The sequence below is a fragment of the Mus pahari genome, chromosome 9 (assembly GCF_900095145.1).
Source record: "Mus pahari chromosome 9, PAHARI_EIJ_v1.1, whole genome shotgun sequence".
In the NCBI taxonomy this organism is placed as follows: Eukaryota; Metazoa; Chordata; class Mammalia; order Rodentia; family Muridae; genus Mus; species Mus pahari.
The window spans coordinates 8,781,108-8,804,166 of NC_034598.1; the positions used below are offsets into that span (position 1 = coordinate 8,781,108).

At 48.7% G+C, this 23,059-nt stretch overlaps 1 protein-coding gene across 1 annotated transcript; it reads right to left on the minus strand.

Annotated features, from left to right (window-relative positions):
* Positions 1-888: 888 nt before the first annotated feature.
* Positions 889-21,226, minus strand: Nr2e1 (nuclear receptor subfamily 2 group E member 1). The gene is made up of 9 exons (XM_021204906.2): positions 20,468-21,226; positions 15,836-15,981; positions 12,410-12,497; positions 10,834-11,069; positions 9,490-9,636; positions 6,544-6,640; positions 6,007-6,156; positions 5,665-5,770; positions 889-1,643 (listed from the first exon to the last, which is right to left on the minus strand). The coding sequence occupies exons 1-9, from the start codon at positions 20,490-20,492 to the stop codon at positions 1,481-1,483; spliced, it is 1,158 nt and encodes a 385-aa protein (XP_021060565.1). The 5' UTR covers positions 20,493-21,226; the 3' UTR covers positions 889-1,480.
* Positions 21,227-23,059: the final 1,833 nt, after the last annotated feature.

Consider the following 23,059-nt stretch of genomic DNA (forward strand, 5'->3'; position numbering starts at 1 on the left):
CAGGCAGCGTTTACTTAAATTCAATATATTTTTATTCTTTGTAAATACAATGAGTACAACCTTTTAACTTCACAAATCAGTTAATTCACTTTGTACAAGAGAAGTTTGACTCATCCTATGCTAGGCCAGTGCTGAATTTCCCCCCTCGGGCTAGTACCTAATAAATCAAAACGTGAAAAGTACAGCAGCTATTTAAAACTGTTTGTTTCTATATTTCCATAAGTATAGATTCATACCCAAGGAGCAGCTTATGAGTATAGGATGGTGTTGTGTGTGTGTGTGGGGGGGTATGTATGCATTTGAGGCTTTATTAGAAACCAGAGTTTTCTGGAAGGCATCCAAGAGTCTCAGGCTGTTAGCAATGGAATGTTCAGGAATCTGTTTAGCACGCATCTCCTTGAAGTTCTTTCTGGCTTGTGTCCCTGTTCACTATCTGGTGTGACTCGCTGACCCTATGGCCTTTGGCTTCAGCACTTTGATGATGGGACAGCGACCATCTCACCCAATCACCTGGCTCCACGTCATTTGGTTTTGCTGTCTGGACTCCTCCTCCGGGGAATGGAGGTGCTTTCTGTAGAGCTGTTGTGTCTCTCCATGCTGCTCATCCTGAAGTCTTGCTGAGAAGTGCCATTGTCATCAGTTCCTTTAAGGAGGTTGCCTGGCCTACGGTATGAGGAGAAGAGAAGAGAAGAGAAGAGAAGAGAAGAGAAGAGAAGAGAAGAGAAGAGAAGAGAAGAGAAGAGAAGAGAAGAGAAGAGAAGAGANAAGAGAAGAGAAGAGAAGAGAAGAGAAGAGAAGAGAAGAGAAGAGAAGAGAAGAGAAGAGAAGAGAAGAGAAGAGAAGAGAAGAGAAGAGAAGAGAGAAAAGAGTAAAAAGAAAAAAGAAAGGGAAAAAACAGAAAGGGAAGGAAGAGGGAAAGGAAATCACACAGCACAAGCTACATTTTGCTTACTCGCTTGGTTCTGAAGGCCACTTAATGAAGTATTATGATAGAAGGAAAACATTTGATAATACTTTTGATTTAAAACCTAAGCATTATTTTTTAAGTAAATGTTCCAACTCAACCGAGTCCTGAAGGCTGCAGTATATGATGGTGTCACACAAAAAGCTACTGTTGATCAACCGACTTTATGTGCTATGAAGGAGAAGAAAGCATGGCTTGTCTTTCAGCTTTGAATGATTCAGCGGGATCTTCCAGGTCAGAGGCAGAACGCCTGGCTTAGCCTGTGCTGGTGAGCCCAGTTCACCCCATCCCAGGGCATGGTGACAGTAACTGTTGTAACCACCTGGCCTTTCCAGCTGTCCTGTTTCAGGGGGACAGCAGGTCATAGCTGTTGTTCTGAGTCCCTTGGCATTATTTTCCTGAAGGCCACTCCCTCCCAAGTTTTTCCTTCCAGAAAGCCTTGTTATTTGAGGCTTGACCTCATGGTAGATGCCCATCTGATACTGCCCCATCTTGGAAAAGTGGGTACTGGAGCCCTTAGATGTCACTGGATTTGTACATATCTGAAAGTAGTCTCGTAATCGGCACATTGCCGATGGTTTTTTTGAAAAACACTTCCTCTATGGTGGATGGGCTAATTGACCGTAAAGCTGGTAAAAGCAACAGGAGTTTCCCGAATCGGCAGGGTTGGGTGGGGTATCTGCAATAGGAGAACGCAGGAAAGTGATGTCAGAGCCCCACACAAGCAGCCACTCACAGCTTATACTTGAACACACATAATCTCCCGGGAACTGCCTGACCAGGGCCTCTTCAGAAACATATTGTCCCCACAGCAGACCTCAGGACAGGTTCCTCTGTCCCTGTTTCACTGAATCCTCCAAAAACAGTAATAACACTGCCCAAATCACATGCTCGCTCACTCGCTCACTCACTCATTCACTCCATCTATCCATCCATCCATCCATCTACCCACTCACCCACCCATCTATCCATCCATCCATCCACCCACCCATCATCCATCCATCCACCCACCATCTACCCATCTATCCATCTACCCACCCATCATCCATCCATCCATTATCTATCAATACCTATCTATCTAACTATCTCAATGTTAGCAAAGGGAGTACATTTTTATTTCTAGAAAAATCAGCCTTAAGACACCTGATGCTAATTTTAGCCACATAATAAACACAATGCTATCACCGTAGGGAATGACCATAGGGTTGATTATGAAGTTGGCAGTGGAATTCATATTTTTAAATTCGCAACACTCTTGAGCAGACGATTTCTCTCAAATAAAATGGCTTCTTTTTCTAAGCAATTCTCTAAATTATCATTCAGGCATTATACTTTGTCACTCTCAGGAATAATTCCACCCTTATTACACTGCAAATTAAAGACTAAGTTCTGTTGGGTGGCAGTGCCACCCAACTTTCATGTCAATGAAATTGGCATATAATTAAAGATGGGAAAAATTGCTTAACAATGTCCTTACTTGATGTTCAACATACATTTGCACTCAGATGTGCACGTTCACTTCCCCACTGTCTTTAGATGCTGTGTCCCACCTCTCAAACCCTGATCCCACTCCAGCCAATGGTTTGGAGTTGGGCATCAACACCCTCTGCAGAAAATCATCCCTTCACTAAGAAAAAGCTACTTAAAACTGAGCTCCGGGACACTTGCGTGACTGAGCCGTGTTCCACCTCTGCCACAGGCGCCAGAGACTGAGAGATCCGTCACTAAAATCCCTTCACAGGCCCTTGCTAACCGTGCTTAACTGCCCAATAGCCCCATTCTACAGAGAGTCTAGGAGAACAACTTCCATGCTCACCTCATTGCTCTGGACAAAGAAGGACTCTGTCCAGCCAGACACAAAGTGTATAAATCACTCTGACTGTTTGGATCTCATTGTATCAAGTTTTATAGGAACTCACAGACAAGGCACCAGAGCATACTCACTAAGGTGATACAGAAATGACAACACATATCTAGGGTTAAAAAAAAAAAGTTAGATATGGTGGCTCATCCCTATTACCCCAGGACCTGGGAAGCTGAGACAGAACGGTTGCCATGAGTTTAAAACTAGCCTGGACTATATACAGGGATAGTGAATCAAGGTAGGTCTGGCTTATAGAATGAGACCCTCAATCAGACAGCAATAACCAAAAAGCAACAAAAACCAAACCAAATGCTCAACTAAACAAAAATGCCAAACAACCTCATTAACAAACGGAAAAGCAAAACAGCTAAGTTTCGCCATTTGCTCTGTTGGCAGAACAATCTGCTAGGCTTTCCTTTAGTTTTGGTCATCTCTCTCTTCTGAGGTTCTGTTTCTCTCTCCAGGACTGGGCTCAGGTGAGGTAGCAGGGATGCCTAGAGTGTCTACTATGTCTGTGGCATCTGCCAAATACACCAAACCTTCCCTACTGTGAGAAGCTACTGCAGAAAACATGTTCTGGAAAGGATGGACCTGGGAGAATCCAGAAACCACAGACAGCAACTGCCATGTGCTTGCGCTGGAATGAACCCAGAGCCTTGTGTGTGCAGAGCAATCAAGTACTCAGTCACAGAGCCACACCCAAGCCAAGTGTCAGCTCCTGCCTGTCTGGCAAGTGAATCAGCTGCTCATTCCTTCCACTCCTCTTACTCTCCAGCTAGGAAAGAGATGGCCATTCAGTCAGTAAGAACAGTTTATTACACATGCAGTGGAGTACTTAGAAACAAAACAATGTGTGTGCCCATTGTCTGCTTGCTCAAGATTATTTTGTAGAGGATTTAAGGGCCGCTCCAAGATGAACTCATGCCTGGTACTGTGTTAACTGGGTTAAAAACCTGTGACTGAGGTGGTCCTACACCTTAGAGAAGAGCCTCCTAGTATTATGCTGATAAATGAACACTATCAAACTGCTCTCCTAATTTTTATCCATTTACCCATAGTCAGTGTAGCTCCCAGCTGTCACCAGGGGGCTGCTTTTCCAGTAGATCAGTAGATGATACTTACCACAGAGACCCACACAACTGGTCAAACTGTAGAGAATAAGAGACTGTGGGGGGAGGCTGGAGAGATGATGGCTCAGTGGTTAAGAGCACTGGCTGCTCTTCCAGAGGACTCAGGTTCAATCCCCACCACCCACATGGCAGCTCACACCTATCTATAACTCCAGTTCTAGGGTTAGACAGTGATAAGCTGGGGTGGGAATCTCCAGGCCACCCTACGGGCAGCTCCTGGAATACTGAGCTGTCTTCGAGGTCCTCAGCACCTCACACACCACCTCTGGTGGCACCCCGCCCCCGGGGCTGCACCCACACTCCCTTACTGAAATCCCACCACCATGAGAAGACCCTCTCACGTGTCCTCTTCATTAGCCAACCTTTGGGGGGGGTGTTTTATTCTCTCTCAACTAGAATTTCTCTCTCCCATTCTTCCCTCTCTTCCCTCTCCTGTATGAACTGAAGGTGGTGTTTCTGACATCACCCCACTTGTGCAGTGACTATCTAGCAAAGACCAGTCTGAAACAGTAACTGAATTCCACCTTCTCTGCTCAGTGTTCTGAATATACTCCCAGCTGCTCACAGAGTCAGAGGTTAGCTGTGATATACAAGTCAGAGCTTAATGGGAGAAACATGCTCAGATTGGGTGCCGTTCCATTTTGTAATTCTGAATTACAAAATTAAGTGCTTCCGATTTATATTCTATAGTTCAAAGTGGATTTTATATCTCCAGCCGTGGCACCATGGAAAAGCGTACATACATAAGCTACCAAGCCAGGTCATTTCAATGGTTTTTGTTTGTTTAAAAAAAATGCAGGTCAATTTTATTCCCTCAACATTGAAGGGGTGATATATGACATGAATAGGGATATTCTAGCATCTAAATGGATACTGCTGACTTGGGACTTCTCCCACCCCTTCGTGAGAGAGGCGTTAATGGCCTTTGCCTATATGCTTACCTCTGCCGCGGTATCTGCAGCTACTGTTGAGATGATCAACATTATCTCTTAGTCTTGGTTCTACTCCATCCTCAGATCCACCACACTCCCAACTTGGGAAGCTAAACAGGTGTCACTACTCTTTTTAAAGCCTGCCTTTTTGCGCCTCGAAATAGATTCATAAAGACCACACTGGTGGTGGGCCGGGGGAACTTTATTGATTTTCAGAGTTGGAGAGTTTCTACCAATATCCTACATCAGTTAGAGGGCCCTGCTTAAACGGAGGTAAAGTTGTGGGTGCTGGGCCCCTAGATCACTCAGCAGATACCAACCACTAAGAGGAAGCAACAGTCATTACCTGAGCAAAGATGGCCAAAAGCTCTGTGCTCCTTGAACTTGGGGTTGGCCTATGAAGGAGCGCTCCTGTCTAAGGGAGCCTTTTCTAACTCAGTGTTTCTGACTGCAGTGTTTTTTGACTTTCTCCATGCCCAGACTCATGAATGCACGCATCCTCTTGGTTTCTTGGTTGGTCAGCTTGTTCAGCGCGCGCGCGCACACACACACACACACACACACACACACACACACACACACACATCACCTAATTCAATTTGCCCTTCTCACCCTCCCCTCTAGAGACAGGTGAGGACATGGATTCTAACTCAATTAACTGGCTGGCAACAGGATAATTAGCCAGGACGTTTGAACTGGCTTCTTACTGCCTGCTGGAGCACTCACAATGGAGGCAATTTTCTTAAGTACATGTTCCCAGCAAATAGCGGTCACCTGGTATGAATGTAGCTGTTGAGAGTTAGCTGAGCCTCATCTTGGAGAGCTGCAATGGCGGCAGCATTCCGGAAACTTCTCAGTTCAGAACCACTGTGTGTAGGAACTAGAAATGGAGACCAGGAAACTGTGAGAGACTGCACAGGGAGTGCCTTGGGCACACTGATGAACGAGCAAGCAAGTCGACAACCTCAGGATGTCACTTCCGTGAAAACACCACCTCACCTCCGTCCATGTTTGTTTTTCCTTCTTTTTTTTTCCCCCCTATAGGTCAGTCTAGGCTAGGCTTTGAAGTAGCTGCATTAATAGGGTGGCAAGAGATAGGGGTGTGTGCCTGCTTACCAGCTTTGAAAGTGACAATACATTTCAGACAGGCGAATTCAGTGGCGTCCAATCGGAGCTGTCTGAACCGAGCCACCACCTCCTGCAAAGCCTGTATTTCAGATATGATCTTGTTCAGCTTCTGGGAGTCTGTGTTGTCAGTATTCATGCCTAGAATTGAAATCTGGGATAAATCCTCTACTATGAAGGCATTTTCATGTTTTAATATTGATTTTTGACAAAATCCTGCATATCAATATCTATCCAATTGTCACTCCGAGATATCTGGTTCCATGTAAACTGGCTATATTGTATGAAAGTTAATATAAAATCTTCTCTTGGATGATAACAAACACAGTAATTTGCATTTAAATAACAATGCAAGCAGTCATGAATACAACGAAACAACATTATTTGCATTTAAATATAGATTTATAAATGACAGGTAGACTCTATTGTTCTGCGGGAATTTGTTATTCTTTACATGTTGTTCTTTTTTCAGTAATGTATTTTTATGGTAATTTCTACAACAAAGTCATTAAATTGTGCAATTCTTACCAGATACAGCCAGTAGAGTGTTAGCATCAACCGGAATGGCCCATTGTGCTATTCCTAGAACAAACAGCTCTCTCCACGCGTCTTCCAAAAGCATCAGCTGTCATACAATAGATGTATAATATAATATAGTGTGTAATTTATAAATTTATAAACAATTTCCATATGTAAATTTCCGTTAAAGTGTTTTAAATGCCTGTCTTGGTACATTTTTTTCCCCCAAATAATCTACTTCCCCCTTATCTCCCACATTTTGCTTTTTGAAGCGGTGCTTATAGACACACACAGGCATTTCAGAGTTGGCCTCTCCAGCTCATCCAAGTTCATTCCCCTCATGTCCTTACTTCAACCTGCTGGCCACCTAGAAACTAGCAACAGCTGAGCAGGTAGACTGCTCTGGCGTGAAACACTGAAGTCTGAATGAGGTCGTAGGTCATCGGTCCCATCCTCCTGGAGAGGTGAGGGGGCTGGGAGCCTAGAGGGAGAATTCACTAATTCCCAGGAGGCAAGGGAAAATCAGGGTGTAATTATGTTAATCAGGTTTTGCTGAGTTTACCTCCTCTCCCTGCCTGATTTTTCTGAGACTCGTAAGTGGACAGCATCAAGGTGCCCGCCATCTTCATTCTAATAAAATGTGCTGCTGAATATTTAAAATGAAAATCTGGCTCCTTTTCCAAATTAATATACTGAATTCCACTTCACTGTAGTTTGCTTATCATTGAAGGGTTTCTAGCCAAAGGCTAAGTGGCAGACAAAAAGTGAATTTTATTAGAACTAGAGTCTACAAATTCTTGTTTTCAGAAAAAGTAGCCAATTTATGCATACATGTGTGCGCGCGCGCACACACACACTCTGAGGGAAGCAAAAGAATAAATGTAACCAGTAAATCTGGTCAAAGATAGAACTTACAGCCTTGAAAACAACTCTCCACGTTTTGAAATCTGTCAAAAACCCTAGCCAACGCTGGATGACGTATATAAAATAATGTATTTACTTCTGAAAGCCAAGACTCATGAAGTTTGTAACTAAATTCACAATTAGACCAAAATGCTTAATTTCAAATGCTTTTTAAGTTTTTTACTGCATCAAATACAGGAAATATTTTTAAATTAGAGGTAAACAGTAATTGTGGTCATATCCCACACTAGGAGAGCACACGTGTTTGGTACATCCTCTGCCCTCCTCAAAGAAGCATCTGGAAGGATGCGCTTAGGATTAACTAGCTATGAAAAGAGCTAAACCCTCTGCTTTAAGAACTCTGTATTAGGGATCCATGTGTAACAGCGGCAGAGCATTCGCTGAGCACCCACTGAGCATGTGCAAAGTCCAGGCTTGACCAGAAGAAAAGAAGGAGAAAAAGAAAAAGAAAAAAAAAACGTATTAGCCTTTGGGGAAAGGACTGTCAGTAAATTTCTGTAAGCACTCTCGAGAGCCTGCAGTTGTGGTTGCCCTGATTCTTTCTTCCTCTTTTTTAAAAAAAAAATAATTTATTTCTATTTTATGTGCACTGGTGTTTTGTCTACATGCACATCTGTGTGAGGGCATCAGATCCCCTGGGACTGGAGTTATGGACAGATAACTGTGAGCTGCTGTGTAGGTGCTGAGAATTGACCCCAGATCTCCCCTCTGGGAGAACATCCAGTGCTCCTAACCACTAGACCATCTCTCCAGCCCCTCTTTCTTTCTCTTAAGATTAAAAAAACACAATGACAAAGACGTTTCTACCTATGGAGTCATTAGTTAGAAATAATTATGGCCAGCTGGTGGTGGCAAACACCTTTAATCCAGCCCTTGGAAGGCAGAAGCAGGTGAATCTCTTTGAGTTCAAGAGCAGCCAGAGTTACACAGAGAAAGCTTATCTCAACAACAACAACAACGACAACGACAACAACAACAAAAGAAAAAAGAAATGTAACTATATCATAATGACATTTGTAATATTTTTTATATTCCCAATAACAAAATGTATGGGATTTGCTAAAATGCAAGGTTTTCCTGTATATAATTTTCTTACTTTTGAACATTGTTTATAACTAAAGAATTACGTAAAATTTCTTTTTTTTGTTTTGTTTTGTTTTGTTTCTGAAAGCTCTAAAAGGAGTGAAAGAGTCAAGAAAGAAAGCAGGAGTGTCATCCAGCTACATCATGTTTCTCTCACGCACGCAAGAGGCCCTGGATTTGATCTCCAGCAAGGCCTTCAAACAGACCAATAGGAACAAAGCAAACAAGAAACTAGTCAACAAGGCATGTGCACAGCACTTCCTGGTTCTACACCTTGATAAATCCACAGCCAAAGCTGTGCATATCACAGTGAAGAATACACAGTTAAAGATACAAACTCTCACAGGGAGGAGATACTCTTGCCACCTTCTACTCCTCTCAGCTCCAGAGTTTGTAAGAAAATGTCATTGTATCAATGGTTTTCCTTGTAGCTCAAGCTGGCTGCAAATTCAAGGTTCTCTTGCCTCAGCCTCCTGATTGAGGCTGAGTGGGGATTACATTTGTGCTTCCTGAGCCTGGCTCAAACAAACTGTGAAAAGATATAATGTACTTCTGTATGTGTTTTACCTAGAGCACATCTGGCTACCCTGAAATAATATAGTTACATTTTCTTTCTTTTTTCAAGACAAGAGTTTCTCTGTGTAACTCTGGCTGTCCTGGAACTTGCTCTGTAGACCAGGCTGGCCTTGAACTCAGAGATCCACCTGCCTCTGCTTCCCAAGTGCTGGGGTTGAAGGTGTCTGCCACCACTGTCTGGGCATAGTTACATTTCTAACTAATTATTCCATAGATATTTTGGAACTCTAGACTTATACTGTTAAAGATAAATGGCTTCCTTTTGGTTCTGAAAGCATGCTTGCCTTGCTTGTACATTCAGGTGACTGCCCAGCTCACAAGGTTGAGCACCATTGCTTCCTTTCGAATCCCTTAGTACCCTGTTGGTCGTACCTGATCTTGCAAAGACAAAGTGGAAAAGGCTGGCACACTCTTTGCCCACTTGATGCTCATAAAGAGAAGCCTGGCAGCTGATTCGCACACGGACTCCGTGGCCACTTCGTAGAGATACATTGGGGTCCCATTCACTTCATGGGGATACTGAGAAGAGGAAGAAAGACAAATACTGCAAGTGAGGGAACCCCAGCTTTGCAAAAACAGCTTTCAATGCATTGGTGAAACAGAAGCTGAGCTGCTCTGGTTAAACACTCAGTTACCTTCAAACATCTCTATCTACAGGGTTTGAGAAATGTTGTCTATTGGGAGAAGCACGTTTGCTTTCTGGGGGCTTCTGTCTTCCAAAGGGGTGTCTGGCTATTCTGTCCCCTGCAATAAAATTTTTCTTGGGCTGAGCCAAGTTCCAGGCCTGGCTCCCAATTTAGACAAGAACTGCTTGCATTTGTGTAAATAAAAATAGATGAGAAAAAAAGTATAAATTAATAGGCATCCCAAACACAAATATGCATATGAGTATTTTTAGAAAGGATTAGTATATTATGGAAATATTTCAATTAGACATCTTAATCATTCACAGAGCATTCCCATTCATAACTGACAACATATTCATAACACTACTTTCCAGAGCTTATTATACACATCAAGGGTAAGAAAGCAATATTAAATATTGTGCGTGTGTATGTGCCCAGGTGTTTGGCTTCCCTGCAGTGTGAGGCTGCAGCTGGCCTCCTCTGGGGGGAAATCCTAGGTTCTTCCCCTTCAGTGGGCGCCTTGGGAGGAATCAAGGCCTCAAGTGCAGTCCCTAGGTGGCAGCCTTCCCAGACGGGTCAGGCTGTGTGACCCTGCCGGCAGGGCCAACCCTGGGAGTTGGTTATTGTGGGTAAGGGCAGAACAAAGCATACAGTCTTTCTAACAGGGATTTCTACATTTTCTCTCTTGCGCTGAAATCGTCCAAGATTATAGATCCCGGGGCATCTCAGGAAGCTCCTTCTCCAGGTGGAGCCAACTTCTGTTCTAATCAATTCCGGCACCTGGGAGCACCTGAGGCTGCACTCTGGGATTAGACAGCTCCACTCACCAACCGATTTAGGGTTCCCTAAAGGTGCAAGTTTCTGGTTCTCCACCCCCATCCCCAGGAGTGTGCGTTTGTAGCGCCCAAAGGGTGGTCTACTGTAGGTTAAACATCAGCATCTTTGGCTCAGCAGAAGGACCAAGAGACTCAGAGGTAGCATCTGGGAATTCCTTCATCTTTCCCAGACCGCGCCTCAGCTCAGAACTGACCGTGGCCTCCCCCTCCCTTTGCCTAAGAGGAGTCTCTTTGGACCCAGCAAAGCCACTAACCTTGGGCGTGGGCTGAGCCAGGCTCACGAGAGTCTGCCGTTCAGGAGTGGCAGACACAGCGGCCAACTCCAGACCGTGCGGCTCCAGCTGCGTGACCGCTGTGAAGAAAGCGGGGGCTGGCAGCGCCGCGGAGGGGAAGTGCGCAGCGGCCCCATTGTCTTCCTTGTGCCCACGGAAGTAGAGTGCCACCTGTTTGCGGATGGTGGACGTCCGAGGACCCCGCTCGTGCTGCACGGCTACAGAAACAAACAGATGGACACATGCCTGGGATTAAAGGCGCGGTGACACTTGGATGAAGCGGGCTGCGGCTCCATCGTCATTTATGGACCCACAAGGTTACCAAGGGGACAGAGGTGAAGAAGAGAGAGGGCACGTGTTGCAGGGCGCTTGGGCACGTTTTCCCGGCACGGGTGGGAAGCAGGGATCTGAGATGGACAAGAGTGAGGGAAATGCTCAGCGGTCCTTCCCACCCAGGGATCTCAGGGAAACTAAGGACCCTCGGGGTCTCTTAAATAACAAGGTGCTCTCGCCCCCACTATCAAGAAAGGGAGGATCACAAGTAATCAGGGTCGCAGAGATGGACCCCCCCACCTCCAGGTCTCCCCCACAAGTGGCTTTGGCCTCCAAGGACCCAAAAGAAAAGACTTGAGCCCAAGGAACGCTGGGGGATGGGACAGGGGCGAGCCATCTCGTGACAATTACCACCAACAGTTTAAACAAACAAATTAATTCAGGGCAATCTTCCACCCGCAGAGCATGACAAGTTGTCAATACACAAGTTCAACAGGTTGGACGCTCCCTCCTGCTTCCTGAGCAGCCAGAGAGAGGGCATTCCAGACAGGCAGCCACCACCTCAAGGCTCACTACACAGCGACCCCAGGCTCTCCATCACCTTCTCCTAGGCCCAGGGATGTCCTTGCAAAGCCCAGACCTGAGGAGGGCTGGGAAATGCAGCTTGAAGCTTTATCTAAATCCTGAACTTATTTAGGATCCAGATCTGGCTTGAATTTGGGCCCCAGGATGTGGGCGACACCCCTGTATGTCATCCTTCCCCCTTTAACTACCCACCCTTCTCTCTCTTCTGGTCAACTGAAAAATCTCTTGGAAAGCTTTGGGTCAACTCAATGGCTATTCTGAATTTGCCAACGAGGACCTGAAATCTCCCACTCTCTTCTCTCTGTGCTTGGAGAATTCCATAAAGACTTGATCATGAGATCTTAGGGAGGTTACAAAAGACTGCAAGACCTAAGCATGAGAAGCAGGGTTAAAATCCTAAGCAGGAACACGCAGCTGGGCATGGGGTTCCTGCCCTCAAGCACTGCCTTGGTGAGTGTGGGTTTGGGGCGAAAGTTTCCCGTGTGGTGTGCGTATGGGGCTTCCTGGAATCCTGTGGGGTCAGCTGGGGACTGCTGCAGAAAGGCTACAACTCACAGCCTGAGGCCAGTCCCCAGCATCTGGAGAGGAGAGTTCTGTTGGGGAAATGATTTACATGCATAGGAGTGCCATCTATTTTCTGTACATATAATTTACTTACTACCCAATCAAAATTAGAAGAATAAAAGCATGTACTGATTACCATCTTTGTTCATGTTGACTTCCAAACACTTCTTCAGTCGACACGCCCTGCATTGGTTTCTGTGTGTCTTGTCTACGGGGCATCCTCCCTGAAATAGACCGAAGGCAGTCAGAGCCCCCCCCCATAGCCCTTAAGTGGGGACCAGAGCCATCCTGAGGCCCAGCGTGGGGACTCTGGCCAGCCCCCCAACTCAGGGCTGATGTCTGGACCCAGTGACCTGGGAGGACCTTGGGCACTACCATATAAGTGAGGGTCTGGGATTCCCAGGGTTGAGACAAGAAGATCAGTTCTCCACCTCAGGTTATTGGACAAAGAGAAAAGTTTTTCCTAATTCTTGAGTTATCCTCGGGCCAAGAGAAGAAGCTCAAGAGAAGCAAACAGTAGCGGGGCAATGCGCAGATGACGTTTTTCAGGACCGAAGACAGCGACCTGGTCCTGAACTCAGCCAGAAGCTAGCCTGTAGCTATTGCTTACTGCAGGCCATCCTCTGAGTGAGCCCATTGATCTGATAGGTAGACACCACTTACTCTTTGTACCTCTAGGTCCTTTCCTTTTGTAGTTAAGCCATCCTTGCACAACCACAAAGTAAAGACAACCCTGAGGTACTAAGGACTGGTCTCAGCCTAGATCTACCGGGAACAGCCATCCCTGGAATGTGGGTTAAAGCCAGGGTGTTTAGAAGGGAAAGCCTGCAGATAGAGTGTGAGGGAGGAAGGGCGGAGCTGAAGGACAGAGGAAAACTCAGTAAGACTCCGGAGACAGTGCCAGAGAAGAGGGAAAGATGGAGTGAAGATAATGGGGGAAAACAGTTGCTGCTTTACAAGTATTTTTTTTCTGACAGGGATGAGCAAAGAAATGTCTTATGTAATTGCATATTTGTTGGGGAGGGGAGTCTATAAAAAGCAGGTTTAGCTGGGAGTAGTGGTGCACAGCTTAAATTCCAGCACCTAGCAGGACAGAGACAGGTTTTGGTGAGACCAGGGTGGCCAGGACTTCAGAATGAGACCCTGTCTCAAAATACAAACAACAGCAGCAAAAACAAAAACAAAAACAAACAAACATAAGAGGTAAAAGGCTTCTTCCTCCATTTAGTTATGTGGCTCTGGTTTTGAATGCAGGGCCGGGCCTGTGTCTACCACTGAGCTGTCCCCCAGATCATGGGGTTTGGCGACAGTCTTCCTGCTCTATAGTTAGGGTGATCTGAAATTTACTGTGTAGCTTAGGCTGGCCTTAAATCTGTGATCCTCCTGCTTCTCCTTGCCACCACAGCCAGCTCAGATAGTGTTTCTTTCTAGTGTTTGTGTGTGTCAGTGTCATTACTGAGGGGACATGTATATAGATACATAGTATCTATATGTTTTGTTTTGAACCCAGGGCTGGGAGCACTGAGTGAGATTCCTAGCCTTCTGCACAAGTACTTTATATACAGAAAAGTATTTTATTTTTGCCTCACAATCTTACATATTCATAAACACTGAAGTTGGAATGAGTATATTTACTTCTTGAAATATCCATGAGGAAAATTACAGGAACAACTCATCTAATTTTCTTCACCAATTAAAGTCCATTGCCTCAGGCTGGGGATGAAACTCACAGCATATACTCAGCATGCATACACACTGAACCAACCCAAAGCAAAGGATGTTGATTTGTTTAAAGTAAAGGTAGATGGAGGTTCAGAGTGACTTCTAAATGCCATCAGTGCTGTTAATGAGAAATTGGATTGGCATTTACTTAGTCTTAGAACAAGAGGAGAACTTAGATTTTTAGTTCCCAGAAGTCATCAGGGCATCCTTAGCCAGCAGTAAAATAGCTCAGTGTAAGTAGTTTCAAATGATTTATTATTAGACGTAGTTGAATCTCCAGTTTGAATGATACCTTCTCCAGTATGTTGATAAACGTTTAAGGGCAAAATGTCTCAAGTAGGCTTTCAGTCCCATCAAATGTACAGAAAGATCTGGAGCCAGTGAGTAGGAGCCTCAAAAGGACAAGGGCCTGATGGGTTTGCTACCACATCTTTGCAATCACTGTGGACTGCTATATACACCTCCTTGGAAGCACAACACCTCAGACTTCCCAATTCTGTCTGTTAGATGCACATATAAGGTGTATAAGATAATGTGGCCTGGCATGGTGACCCACACCTGAGGTTGAAAGAAGATTGTGAGTTACAAGCCAGCCTAGGCTACGGACCAAGACCTAACAACAACAACAACAACAACAACAACAATGACAACAGTATTCTAAGTAGACATCTGGCACTCTACAGAATTTCAAACCTATGGAACTGCTGGGCCACAATCCCATGCATGTATATAATGTGATGTCGGTGAGCTAGACACCGAGAACCCAAGAAAGCAGGTGAGGGGCTTGCAGAGGTCAAAATAACTGCACATGTCTTTGTGTGTGTGTGTGTGTGTGTGTGTGTATGTATGTATGTGTGTGTGTGTGCTGCCAATCAAAATCTATCAGGAATGGGTAAGAGCAAGTGTTCCATCTGAACAAGAACTCACAATTTACTAGTGCCAGATGTGAATTGACTTGTGTTTTATACATTAACTAGTGGGTGGGGTTTTTTGTTTTTTGTTTTTGTTTTTTGTTTGTTTTTTATCATGTTGGTTGCCAGAGGATGCCTCCTGACCAAGGGACTCTTAGGAATCTGGGAGGAGTGAAGGGGAGGCTTCTATGTAAAGATGAGCCGATGAGGATGAGCTGATGGGCTGGAAGGCTGACCACTTAGGTTGACGGGAGTCTCTGACCTGGGAATGGAGTTAGCTCTGGCTGGAAGCTATAGTTGGGCTCAGCTCACTTCCTAACTGCCCTGTGTCTGTGAGATAGGTCAGCCCCAGCCAGACAGAATTGCAACTCAGCAGGTTCATCCTGTAAGCAGAAAAGGAAGAAGCAGGGCCATCTGATTAGGGCCCTAACTTCCCCTGAGCTTTCTCTTCTTGCCAACCCTGCACTTTTCTGAGTCCTTACACCTGCCTACTTCCAAAACTGCCCTGCCTCTGCAGAGCCAAAAGGACCCAGCATCTGGCGCTGCACAGCTTTTGAGTGGCCAGCGTTCGCTCTGGAGTCTTAGCTAAAGGTGGAGGCGGCCCTGGCTCAGTGGTCTTAGACTGAGCTTGACTGCTGCTAAGAATGGGGCCACTTGCTGGCTTCTGCTTGCTTCCTTGCATTCTCTGAGTGTGGGACTTGCTCAGTGTCAAAATGTGACCAAGAAAAACCGTGGGAGTTCTGACTCTCTCCTCTAAACTCATTTGCCTTCCCTAACCTAATCTGGCCTTTCCAGAGCCAAAGGGCCACCCAAAGTTGAGACAGAGGAGGGAAGAGGACCGAGGTCAGGGAATTCAGAGGCAGCCTTGGCAGAAATTGGGGGGGGGCATGTCGCAGAGGGGAGCCGCGAAGCTCAACCCTGGGGAGTACCTGGTTTCCAGACTTGCAGACATAGGTCCTATTCCTTCGAATGCTCCTCTTGAAGAATCCAGAACAGCCGTCGCAAGCGTAGACCCCGTAGTGCTTCCCAGAGCTGCGGTCACCACACACTTTGCAAGGGATATCTAAAATGCGGCCTGAAAGACGGGAAGAGGGGGAAAGGGTGAGAGGGAGCGCGAGGGGGGGTGGGGGGAGGAGGAGATGGAGGAAAGGGGAGAGGGGAGAGAGATGCTAAGCAATCTGACCTCTGAGGGGATTAGCATCGGAGCTGCAGTAAAGCAAATAATGAAGAGATTTTATAGCCAAACTTTTTTTTTTCCCTGAGCAAGTGTCAGCTTCCTACAATAAGCATTATTCATGCACCGCTACATGTATTTGGGTCTCCTCTAATCGCCGAGACCCATTTTGGAATAAAAGATTACAGCAGGCCCGGGCAGCAGCTAGCCCGCCGCTGCCTTTCTGCTCCACCGAAAGTTTGGCTGCCTCCCTCCTCTGCTCTTGCATTTAACAGGGGAAAAAAAAAGTTGTTAGTGAGCGCGCAAGGAGACAAACTTGAAATGTAAAAGGGAAAAAGAAGAAAAACAAACACGACTGGAACCGGGTTGGCAGCTGGAAGGCAATCGAGCTTTCTCTGTGCTGAGCCGGGAGGTTGTTATTATTAGGATTATTATTGTGATGCTAATACTCAGATTATTAATGATAATAAGGGTAGTGGTAATTGCCCAACTTTCTTTTTACCTATGGAAAAAATGCTTAGTGCTGCGAGTTTGAGAAATTATTTCTTTCAGAAAAAAAAAGTTGAGGGGGAGGGGAGAAACCGGTGTGAGCAAGAGCAGAAATGTCCAATTGGTGGCTTTCTAGTTGGGGTAGACAGAGGTAGTCACCTCTCCCTCTTTACCCCCAAGTCCTTTCCGTTGAAACACAGTCTCTTCCCTTCACCCACTTCGTGGTGGTGGCGTCTTCTGCGTTTTTTCTGCTGCTGAAGGAAGGGGGGGAGTTGTTTTTTGTTTGTTTGTTTTTTTTGACTGGCTTTAATTTGTCTGGGATTGCTACCCACGCAGGAGAACTTTGCCTGGGCTCTCCAAGCCTGGCGGCCTTTGGTAAGAGGGCACTAAGAAGGGGTGCGTGTTTTCTCTCAGGCGTGAGTCCAACAAGTGCCTGAATCAAGCTACAGACGAAGACACATTTCCGAAAACAATGGGAATATTTATAAAAGTAACATTATCATTAAAAAATATAGTCAACAACAATGAACACCTGATTTTTCCATCGCTCCGGGTCAAAGGCATTCCAACCCAGGGCCAAGCTATCTCGGGCCTCGTGGGAACCCCACATCAGCTCCGGGAGCACCCAGATTGGGGACGGGAGAGGCAGCGGTGGGAAGCTGAGCCAATGGAGCGGGGAGGTGAGGGCGCTGTCTGCGGAGGCCCCGAGGCGAGGGAACCCCGAGGCGCCAGAGACAGCTTGCACTCCGGGCCCTGGCCTCCTCCTCCTCAGGTGGAGGGGGGAGTGCGGGGGATCCGGCAGGGGGAGGTCGGTAAGGACCGGGCTCAGCCGGGGTAATTACAACCCCGCCGCAGCACCTGCCTATAGAGCCACCAGTGACCCGTCAAAAAGAGTAGCATGGGAATTCGGACGGCGACAAAGGCTGGCGGGGGAGGCGTTCGGCGTTGCGGCCACCGCCTCGGCGCCCCCTCTCCCGCAGGGCAAGAGCGGAGATTGTGTTGGGGAAGGGAGGGGCTGGGGTGAATCAAGAGTAGGTCTTGTCCTTCATCCCCTGGGGCCTGTCACTACTCCCCGAACAACTCACGGTCGCGCCTGGACCGCGTGGCCACCAGCTCTGCTGCACAGCACTCCCTATGGAAACAGAGAACGCGGAGCTCAGGTCTTCCAAAGTTCTCCTCCCTCTGGTCGCTTGGGGCCCCCATTAAGGGCTCAGGAGCACTGTCGCCCCAGCTGCCCTTCTCGTCCGGGCAGCACTGAGGGTGAACCCGAAGGGTAGCAGTGGCGGGCCCGCTTACCCAGGCTTCTCATCCAGATTGGAGCCTACGGTCACATATTTCTGGAGAAGACGAGCTCAGGGTGGATGACCCTTTTCTGGCTCATTGGTCAGGATGCCCGATTGTCACCACTTGGGCTTGCTGCTCGGCCTTCTTTAAGGGCTGACTTCCCCGTCCAGCCAGAGGAGAGCCGGAGAGCTGGGTTGGGGCGGGGCACAGAAGGGAGGGGAGCGAAAATTCCAGGGCATAGAGGGTCGACGCCTCCGACTCCACCACCCAGCCACGTTAAGGTGACTTGGGGTCACAGACAAGCTAGTTGACTGCGGCGTAGCTCTTCTCTTTTAGCAAGCCGAGCGAGCTCAGACTTGAGTCAAGCGAGTTTCCTGGGGCTGGAAAACGGTTCTTAACTTCCCTCCCCAGGGGGTCCCCTCGGGGCTTTTTGTGGGTCATAATTGCCTAAAGATATATGGCAGCTTCGATTACTGTAATTACCATCAGAGGCTGTTGAAAGAAGTTAGTCTGGGCTGCAAGGGTGACTGGTCAGGGTCTTGGTACCACCCAGGCGGGGATCCGGGTAACAAGGCTCTGTTCTCCAGCCGGCCAAGGAAGACGAAGACCTCCCTGCCCCGCAGGGCCCGGACCCGCCCGGCTGCTCTCAGAGCCCCTCACTGCCTGGACCGCAGAGCCACAGAATTTCCGCTGGCCACAGCCTGGGTCTGAAAACCTGGATGAAGCGGCACTTTTTTCAGGGTCTGCTCCCTCACCCACAGAGCAAATTTTTCAGAGCCATCGGGCACTGACTGGAGTCTCCAGGCCTTCAAGGCCAATTTCCAAGGCTTGATAAGCTAGAAAAGTCAACTTTCCCCAGAAAGTGCCTTCGTACGTCATGTGCCCACCCTGACTCCCAAGTCCGGAGTCTGCCAGCCAGCATCTGTCTGGTTCACAGAGCTGGGGTGCTGAGCTGAACGCCTAGCTTCGCCCTCACCCCTTCGCTCGCCTCGGAGGACCCACTTTTCAAGTTCACTGGAAGCTTCGAGATTCAAACGAGCAAAGCTCCCCAAAATCTCAGAGACAGGTTTGGCTGTTCCAGGGTGAACGTGCCAGGGAGGCCTCCTAGGCCCTTCAATCTCGGTGTTTGCCATGCAGCGGGAATGGTCTCCTGTTTCTCTTGGGAAAGACACTCACCCAGAATTTATTATTATTATTATTATTATTATTATTATTATTATTATTATTATTATTTCTGAGCCTAAACTACTTTCCACAGCTCAGACCAGCCAGGACAGGATAGGCCAAGGCTAATGGAAGCCGTGGTCCTACCCAAGAGTCGGTTGTGCACTGAAGCTGTGGTGAAGGTTCCTTCCCTCGGCCCTATCTCTGACCATTTTCCTTTTCTTTTTCTTTCTTTCTTCTTCTTCTTCTTTTTTTTTTCGTTTTGTTGACGTTCACTTTACTCTAATTTTTAAACTCAGCACCCAAAACAAAACAAGCGCACAAAATGAAAACACAAGCCACTTCTTACGGGGGCGAGAGGTGGAGGCGGGAACTGCATCTATCCTAAGTGAGACTTCGTTATCAGCCCCCAGAAGTAACCAAGACTCTTCCAACTTTCAAAGACCCTGGACAATGAGGGCGAGTGAAGGGGGAGGGGCGGGAAGGAACTCACAGAGAGCGCCAAAAATGTTATAGGGGGGGAACTACACCGGTGGCTAGCGAGCTTCAGGGTGTGCGCACTATACACAGACCCTAGAACTCCCAGCCTCCGGCCTGTGGAAGGCGGGAACTGGAAAGCCCCGGGAGACCGTTGCACCGCGTAGGCGCCTTCCACGCCGGCTCCGGCCTACGCACTCTGCAGATTCTGTACTCGCACACGCACTGCTGCTCTGCACTCCTGTCTTTGGAGGTCAGCAGAGATCGGCTGCAGCAGTGCGGTCTATGGGAGAGGAAGCTGGAAGAAGAAGCGCCCGGAGTGAGCAGGCCGCAGACTCCTGTCGGTGCTGGGCTCCGGCTCCGAAAGTCCTTGGGATTAGGCATTTGGTCCTCTCTTTGCTAGACTGGCTCGCCATACTTTACATTCCCCAGTTATGACCTACGAGGATTTAGGATTAAGGGAAATGTGACTTTTAAATGGTTTCTGCTTCCCGGTTTTGCAGGATTATTTGAAATAGCTGGAAACGGGGTGCAAAGCATTCCATTCGAAATCCGCTTTTTGCAGAGTTGCTTTTGCGCGCTGCAGCTCTGAGTTTTTGAGCGGCTGCGTTATTGTGCGGCCGCCTGGAGCTGCGGCCCAGTTCCCGCCCCCGGCTCACCCCTCCCACCCTCGGCACCTGCAGCTAAACAGAAACAGCAGGCTGGACGGGTGGGCTGCCACGGGTCGCAACCTTCCTGGTACACCGGGGAGACCCGAAAGAGCTAGCATCCAGAAGCAACGAAATTGCTCTCCTAGTTGCACGAAACGCTCCAACGCAACAGTCTAAGAGAGCTAGGCCAACGGACCTACAAGCCCAAGAGAGTACCACTCTGGGGCTCAAATTCAGGGCTCTCAGAAGGACAACCCCGGTCTCCCAGCCTGCCCTCCCCAGGCCACGCGCCAGGACCCCGCGGCTGCCCGAGAGGTACCCACTTGTTGATCCGGCGGGCTTGCTCATGCTGGCGGCCCCGGGGCGCAGCGGTTGGTGGGCACTGCCGGATTCCCGGCCCACGGCTCCCACGTCGCCGCCGGGCGCCGCCGCTCTCCAGCCGCCCTCCAGCCTGCGAGGCTCCCGGGCGGGACAGACAGGTGGCTATTGGTTCCGCGCTGCCCTGCTCTCCCCGGCGCTCAGAATTCGTTCCACAGTGGAAATGTAAGCATCCTTAAGTTTCTTTCCCGGCTCTAGCAAAACTGCAGCTGCTGAGGATGCGGCTTGATGTGGACACAGTCTTGAACAGACAGATGGAGAGATGGACAGGCAGGCTGAAGAGGGAGGACAGCGCGAGGGGAATATGGAAGGACAGAGATGGAGACACTGAAATGGTCTTCCTACGGAGCAACGAGGGCGAACTTCCCCTCGATCCCCATGCCTGGTACTGCTTCCAGTCTCTCCCTCCACACAGGCGTGCAGAGTGGGCAGCTCTCTGCAGACTGCAGATCTTCTGTGGAAAGGCGAAAATCACAGCCGCAGACTCAGAGGCAGATTAAGCTCCCCGCTGCCGGAGCCCGGGCGCCGAGAGGGGAAACTAGATTGCTGGGAGATCTTCCAAGGGGAGAGGTGGCCAGATCCGAGTTTCCGGGGACAGCCGTGCGCGCAGCGGCGAAGGGTCCCCGAAGTTCATTACCCTGTGACTTTGTGCCTGTCGCTGCGGGCCGGGTCTCTGGTAATATCTCCAGGAGCGCTCTGACAGGCAGCCGCGGGGAGGGGAATAGGGCGTCCCTGGCCCACTTAGCTTTTCCCCCAACTCCTGGCGGGGTCTGACGTCAGCCATGTGCGGGGAGGAGATGGGAAGAGGGAGGGGGTTAAATGCTAATGATATTAATGAACCTCCAAGCGGCTTCCAAAGAAAATGCAAGCGCTCTTGGAGCTGACGAGTTAAGAGTGAATACGAGCAAGCGGCTCCGTGCGTGTGTGATGGTGAGGAAGGAGCCGCTCTTGTAATAAAAAAAAAAAAATACGAATTTTTATATTTCACGGCAAGGGAGAAGGGGAGGGGTGGCGGGGCTCTCTCAAAACGCTTTTCCCCTCTCTCCAGAATGCCAGACAGATAGATTCGTGGAAGATATTGGGTAGCTGTGTCTGTGTATGGTTGTGCGCGCCCGGACATGGCCATGTGAGTTGGTTCATTGTTGGTCTCGTGCCCCTTCTGTTGGGTAAAACTTGGATCTGGCTCGAGGTGAGTAATTTATTCATTTTGCAACTATCTATGGAAAGCCAGAGCTGAGGTTGCGGTGCGCGGTCTTGGGGACTGGGCTGGAGTCTTGCGGTCCCTCGGCCTCGGCGTGGCGGCTTTGGGCACCGCCGCGGGAAGGGCTTCGCCAGCTTCTTGCAAACAAAACCGGCCAGCCCGGAGCTGGCGGAGTCCCTCTCGCCTCCATTACGCGTACTGAGCTACTGAGAGGCAAAGCCTTCCCTCCTGCGGTTGGTCCCCAGCGGGCGTCGCTGGCTTCCCCCTGCAGGCCTGGGGACTCTGGAGAGCTCCGCCACCTTCCTCCCCAGCCGGGTCGCCTACCCGAAATCCTAGAGCTCTCTGGCGTCTTGGTCGTGGCGCGGCGCGGCGCGGTGCGGCGCGGGGACAGCGTGCGCCGAGGGAGACGTGATCTCCGATCTCTAAGAGATTAATTCTATTTAAGCTCCCTCGGCCGCTTGAACTTGTCGAACAAGAGCTTGCCAGCCTCTTCTCGGGGCGTGGGCCCGGCCAGGGGTCAGAGGTCGAGCTTCCAGCTCTCCAGACCAAATTGGAGGCTGGGGACTGGCGAGCGGTGGCCAGCGCTCCTCCTGGTCGCTAGCCCACCCTTGCCGCAGCTTCCTCCTCACCTGGCCACGGTGCCCGCTGGCGTCTCCCGTGTGACCGCTTGGCCCTGCAGATCCAAGGCCCCGGTCCCAACTCGAAAGGGCTGTACACTCGTGTCTCAGGCCGCAGCACGTGAAAGCAACTTTTCCCGGATTGCCCGAGCCTGGGAGGCAAGGAACCAAGAGCAGCACACACAGCAACTACCAGGCTCAGGGCCAGGCTACCTGGAACAACCGAGAGGCGGGTGACCGTGTCCCATATCACCTGTCCTTTATGGTCTTTCAGACAAGGACGAGTATAGGGTATGCTGGGGATTTTTAGATGACAAGGAGGGAAAAATTAACATTTTTTTTTTGACAGTCAACTTGGGCTGCCAGAAAGCCCTGCTCGCGGCACAGCTTAAACTCGAACTCAGTGCAGAGAGAGGAGAGGAATTTCCGGCTAGGGTTTTAGAGACAGGATTCCAGGCTCGGCTTTTGGTCCTCGGGTCTAGCTCTTGCCAGTGATCCAGGCAGACACCACCATCGCGTTGTGGAGGCAGAAGGGGGCGCTTGGTCAAGGACAAAGGACTTCAAGTGGAACTAATTTGCCCCGGGCAAAGATGTGGGCAAGTGGTGGTGGGAACTAAACACCGACTTGTCTTCAGGGAGAAGTTTAAGGATTTGTTGACAGGAAGAGAACTAGGGTTTTTTCAGGTGCCCAGTCTGGAAGGTAGAAGGACTTGGCTGCC